This window comes from Terrapene carolina, unplaced genomic scaffold (genome assembly GCF_002925995.2).
Source record: "Terrapene carolina triunguis isolate 2854851 unplaced genomic scaffold, T_m_triunguis-2.0 Scaffold21088, whole genome shotgun sequence".
Classification (NCBI taxonomy): domain Eukaryota; kingdom Metazoa; phylum Chordata; order Testudines; family Emydidae; genus Terrapene; species Terrapene triunguis.
Genome location: NW_020685439.1, coordinates 1 through 5,496, shown reverse-complemented (window position 1 = coordinate 5,496; position 5,496 = coordinate 1). Strand labels below are relative to the sequence as shown.

Here is a 5,496-nt window from a genome sequence, read left to right as displayed (position 1 = left end):
GTTAGAGCTGGGAGCCTGGACACCTGGGTTCTCTCTCTGGCTCTGGGAGGAGAGCGGGGTCCAGTGGTTAGAGCTGGGAGCCAGGACTCCTGGGTTCTATCCTGGCTCGGGGAGGGGGGGCGTCTCTCACACTATCACTCCATCTCTCTTTTCTCCCAGTGTGTCGTTTACGACTATAACTCCAGTGGGAAACACGATTACATTGGTGAATTCACGACAACCTTCCGTGAAATGCAGGAGGTTTCCTCAGGGAAAGAGGTATGGAGGGTGGGGTTGGGAGCCAGGACTCCTGGATTCTGAGAGGGGAGTGGGGCCTGGTGTGTGGGATGGGGCTGGGAGCCAGGACTCCTGGGTTCTCTCCCAGCTCTGGTAAGGGAGTGGGGTTGAGTGGGTTATGGGGGGTGGGTCTGGGACTCCTGGGTTCTCTCCCCAGCACTGGAGCAGGTGAGAATTGGAAGGTACAAATCTGACCCCCCACACACACACTTTCCCTATCGCTGGGCAGATGGAGTTTGAGTGCATCAACCCAAAGTACCAGGAGAAGAAGAAACACTACACCAACTCTGGCACGGTGGTTCTGACCCAGTGCAAGGTGAGTGAGGGGGCGAAAGGGTGGTTCTGCGGGCAGTGCCTGGGGCGCAGGACTCCTGGGTCCAATTCATTGCTTTACCGCAGACTCGCTGGGCAACCTTGTCAAGCCACTAAGTACTTGCACACCTTCGTCAATAAATAACTGACTCTGTTTTATTAATAACTGTGGCCCTCCTCATTATTTTAACTAATTATTGTTCTGCATTAATGATTTGTCTGTATGATTAACAGGTTGCGAGTTTTTACCTTTCTACTTCAATTAATTTGCATTATTAATTATCACTGAGCACCAGGCGACAGCCTGGACTCAACGAGTAGTTATCAGTGGCTTGCTGGATGTATCTCGTGGGGTCCCGCAAGGGTCAGTCCTGGATCCGGTCCTAGTCAATATTGTCGTTAACGACTTGGCTAATGGAGTCGAGAGGAGGCTTATGAAATGTGTGGATGCCAGCGCTTTGGAGGGCAGGCTTAGCAATCAGAAATGACCTTGACTAAGTGGAGAATTGGTCTGAAACCAACAGGATGAAATTCCATGAAGGCAAGTGCAAAGTACTTCCCTTGGGAAGGAACACTCCGAAGGCAAAGTGGGGAAGGCGCTGGCAGTTCGAGCAGCTCACAGATTGAAGATGAGCCAACCATGTGTCGCAGTTACGAGAAAGAGGCGTATTAACAGGAGGGTGGTGCGTCAGACATGGGAGATATTTATCTCATTCTGCTTGGCACTGATGAGGCCTCAGCAGGGTGTTGTGTCCAATTCTGGGCGTCACATTTCAGGGGAGATGTAGACTAATTGGAGAGAGTCCAGAGGAGAGCAACAAACAGCGATCAAAGGTTTAGAAAAACCTGACCTAGGAAGGAAGGTTAAAAACAACTGGGCATGTCTGTCTACAGAAGGTTGAGGTGGGAACCCGCTGACAGTCTTCCAATGGCTGAAGGGCCATTCTGAGGAGGACGGGGATCCATTGTTCTCCGTGGACGGCGGGACCAGACATCCAGGGGCTTATCCCGCAGCAAGGGAGAGCGAGGTTGGACATTAGGAGAAACTCCCGAACTCGCGGGGGAGTTGAGCATCCAAGGGAGGTTGGGGAAGCCCCAACGTTGGAGGTTTGGAAGACCCGGTTCGACAAAGACCCGTCAGGGCTGGGTTCAGGTTACATGGTCCTGCCTCAGCACCGGCGGGGCTGGAGTCGGTCAGGTCCCTTCCATCCGACATTGCCACGGCTCTGCGATGAACGGGTCGTTATCGCTCATTGTTAATGCCTCGTTAGGAATCCTCGCTGATTGCCACTAATATTATTTCACCCTCTCCGGGCAGGTGGAGAAGGTTCACACGTTCCTGGATTACATCATGGGGGGCCTGCAAATCTACTTCACGGTGAGGTGGCTGGACCCAGTGGCGGGGCGGGGAGAGGCTCAGATTGGGGCGTGCACCCCCCCATCTAACCCCTGGGGGGCGCTGCCCCCGTCCCCCTGCAGGTGGCGATTGACTTCACAGCTTCCAACGGCGACCCGCGCAGCGAGCACTCCCTGCATTTCATCAACCCCAAGGAACCCAACGAATACCTCAAAGCGCTGTCAGCCGTGGGCGAGATCTGCCAGGACTACGACAGGTAACAGCACCCCCTAGGGCAGAGACCCTGCGCTGCTATCCCGGATCCATCCCATCCTGGGTTCCATCCCGGGCTCTCCCCCCACCCCCGCCCCCAACAGCAAATTACCCACCATGCATTGCCCCAGAATCCCGCTCTTACAGACTACCCACAGAAAGCTAGCCTGTGTTTACCACAAGAGTCTCTTCTCTCAGAAACTACCCACAATCCTTTGCACCAGATTTCTGCTCTCTCAAATGACCCACAGTCCTTTGCAAGAGTCCCGCTCTTGCAAACTACCCACAATCTTTTGCATCAGATTCCTGCTCTCCCAAGCGACCCACCATCCTTTGCAGCAGCAAATTACCCACAGTCCTTTGCCCTGGAGCCCCGTGGTAGCAAGTTACCCACAGTCCTTTACAATAGGGTCTGGCTATCTCAAGTTATGCCCCAGGGGCTGGGAGGTACCAGTGCCCTGGGCTGAGAGCCCTGCACTGCCATCCTGGACTCCTGGGTCCCATTTGCTATTCAGGGTTCATTGGCTTGACACACACACCCCACCATCTCTCTCTCTTCCAGCGACAAGAAGTTTCCAGCCTTTGGATTTGGGGCACGGATCCCCCCAAACTACGAGGTACATTTCGGGAAGCTGGGGGTGGGGGAGTAGGTTGGGGGGGCAGTGTTTGCCCTCTCTCTGAGCCAGCGTCTCCTCCTTTCCCAGGTCTCCCATGATTTCGCCATCAACTTCGACCCAGACAACCCGGAGTGTGAATGTAGGAGAATCTCTCTCTCTTCGTTAGCGAGTGTCATTCGTTAACCTAGGCAATGCTCAACAGACCCCTGACTGAGATGAGCCCAGGAGAACCCTGGAGTTCTGACTCCCAGTCCCCCTCTGCTCTAACCACTAGACCCCACTCCCTGCCCAGAGCCGGGGACAGAACCCCGGAGTCCGGGATCCCAGCCCCCCTGCTCCAACCACTAGACTGTTGTATCCACCAAGCAAAGTATTAACAACTTCAACAGAACTTTATTTACAGTGCAAGTCTCTTCTCCAAGCTGTAGCTGCACACATAGACCCCACTCCCCTCCCCGAGCCGGGGAGAGAACCCAGGAGTTCTGGCTCCCAACCCCCTCTGCTCTAACCACCATACCCCACTCCCCTCCCGGAGCCAGGGAGAGAACCCAGGAGTCCTGAGCATCTCTCCCCCTGCAGGGATCTCGGGGGTGATCGAGGCCTACAAGCGGTGCCTGCCCCAGATCCAGCTCTATGGCCCCACCAACCTGGCCCCCATCATCAACCGGGTGCTGGCCCCCGCCAGCGAGGAAGAGGGCAGCGGGCATCCCATGGTGAGGGGGAAGGGCAGAGGGGGAGGGGGAAGCAGGAGGGGGGCTGGAGGGGCCTGGACGCAGAGGGAGTTTGGGGTCCCCCCGCACCGACCTCCCCCTTCCCCCCAGCGGTACCGGGTGCTGCTGGTGCTGACGGACGGGGTGCTGAGCGACATGCCGGCCACGCGGGAAGCCGTCGCCCGAGCCTCGCGCCTGCCCGTCTCCATCATCATTGTGGGGGTGGGGAACACCGACTTCTCCGACATGCGGGCACTGGATGAGGACGGGACCCAGGAGTCCGGGGGGGAGCAGGCCGCCCGCGACATTGTCCAGTTCGTGCCCTTCCGCGAATTCAAGAAGGTGAGTGGGAGATGGGCGGGGGGACCCTCCTCCGTCCGGCTCCGCCACACTCCCTCCTTCCTCCCTCCTCCATCCGGCTCCACCGCACTCCCTCCATCCGCCCTCCTCCGTCCGGCTCTGCTGTGCTCCCTCCGTCCACCTCTGCCGCACACCCTCCATCCAGCTTCACCGTGCTCCCTCCTCTGTCCGGCTCCACTGTGCTCCCTCCCTCCACCCTCCTCCGTCCGGCTCCCCCACGCTCCCTCCATCCACCTCTGCCGCGCACCCTCCGTCCACCCTCCTCCGTCCAGCTCTGCCTCGCTCCCTCTGTCCACCCTCCTCAGTCCGCCTCCGCCACGCTCCCTCCATCCGCCCTCCTCTGTCCAGCTCTGCCACATCCCCTCCTCCCTCCCTCCTCCGTCCGGCTCTGCTGCACTCCCTCCTCCCTTCCTCCTCCGTCCAGCTCCGCCAAGCTCCCTCCATCCGCCCTCCTCCGTCCGGCTCCACCGCACTCCCTCCATCCGTCTGGCTCTGCCTCACTCCCTCCGTCTCTCTCCCCAGGCCCCGCCGGCAGCGCTGGCCAAGTGCGTGCTGGCCGAAGTCCCCAACCAGGTGGTGGAGTTTTACGGCAGCCGCGGCATCGGCCCCGGCCCTGGCCCCCGAAACTCTCAGCCCCAGTGAGAGCCCCACGGCCCGACCCACAGCCTGACCCAGGGCCCCCCCAGGTAAGTGCCCCCTTCTCTCCAGGGGCGGGGCAGGGGGCAGCGCCTCTTTTCCAATAACCTCTCTCTCCTCCTTCCTGCCTTTCTCCTTCCCTCCATCCTGCCCCCATCTCTCCCCCAGGTGCCTCTGTCCTTTACCTCTGCCGACCTCCGGCCCTTTCTCCTGGACCTGCCCCCGCCAGGGGCTCTGAGGACCGACGCAGGGTGAGGGGCTCCCAGCCCCATGGTGCCCTCCCCTGACTGAGGGCGAAGGCTGGACCTGACCCCCCACCACCACCACCGCCCCCATGGGCCCCGTTGTTCTCAGGCCTCTGGCTTCATACCTGGGGTGACTCCCCTCAAATCCTGCACCCAGATCCCCCTGTCCCACCCCAATTGCCCCTAATCCCCTGACCTCCCACACCCCAACCCCCCCACACCCTGGTCCTCCCACATCCCAAACTGCCCCTCCCTCCCCCAGTGGTGACCCCCATCCCACCCCCAGAGCGATGTCTCCCAGACCCCTCAATAAAGCCACCCCTATGGACACCCCATTCTCTGCCTGGGACATTCATTGCTGGGGGACCGTGCTCCGTGGGGCTGGGAGGGGTCAGAGACTGGACAGGAGACCACAGCACTGTGGGGCAGGAGGTGCTGTGCTGGGGGTGTGGGGCTGGGGAGGCAGCTTAGTTACATGGGGGGCTGGGTGGATAGAGGGCGCAGGAAGGGAGGGAGGGGTGGGGAAGGGGATGGATGGATGGATGGATGAAGGGGTGGGGGATGGATGGAGGGAGGGTGGGGAAGGGGATGGATGGATGGATGGATGGAGGAAGGAGTGGGGGATGGAGGGAGGGTGGGGAAGGGGATGGATGAATGATGGATGGATGGATGAAGGGGTGGGGGATTGTTGTACTTAAAGTACTGCACAGGATCTTTTCAGGGGGAATAAG

At 59.5% G+C, this 5,496-nt stretch overlaps 1 protein-coding gene across 1 annotated transcript in view; it reads left to right on the top strand.

Moving 5' to 3' along the window:
* LOC112124462 (copine-6) overlaps positions 1-4,909 on the top strand; it is a 5,373-nt gene extending 464 nt beyond the window's left edge. The window contains exons 3-12 of the mRNA XM_024222955.2: positions 160-258; positions 506-592; positions 1,907-1,966; positions 2,068-2,201; positions 2,760-2,814; positions 2,902-2,953; positions 3,394-3,527; positions 3,636-3,866; positions 4,407-4,570; positions 4,689-4,909. Of these exons, the coding sequence (XP_024078723.2) occupies positions 160-258; positions 506-592; positions 1,907-1,966; positions 2,068-2,201; positions 2,760-2,814; positions 2,902-2,953; positions 3,394-3,527; positions 3,636-3,866; positions 4,407-4,526 (972 nt within the window). The 3' untranslated portion in view covers positions 4,527-4,570; positions 4,689-4,909. The remainder of the gene's footprint in view (positions 1-159; positions 259-505; positions 593-1,906; positions 1,967-2,067; positions 2,202-2,759; positions 2,815-2,901; positions 2,954-3,393; positions 3,528-3,635; positions 3,867-4,406; positions 4,571-4,688) is intronic.
* Positions 4,910-5,496: the final 587 nt, after the last annotated feature.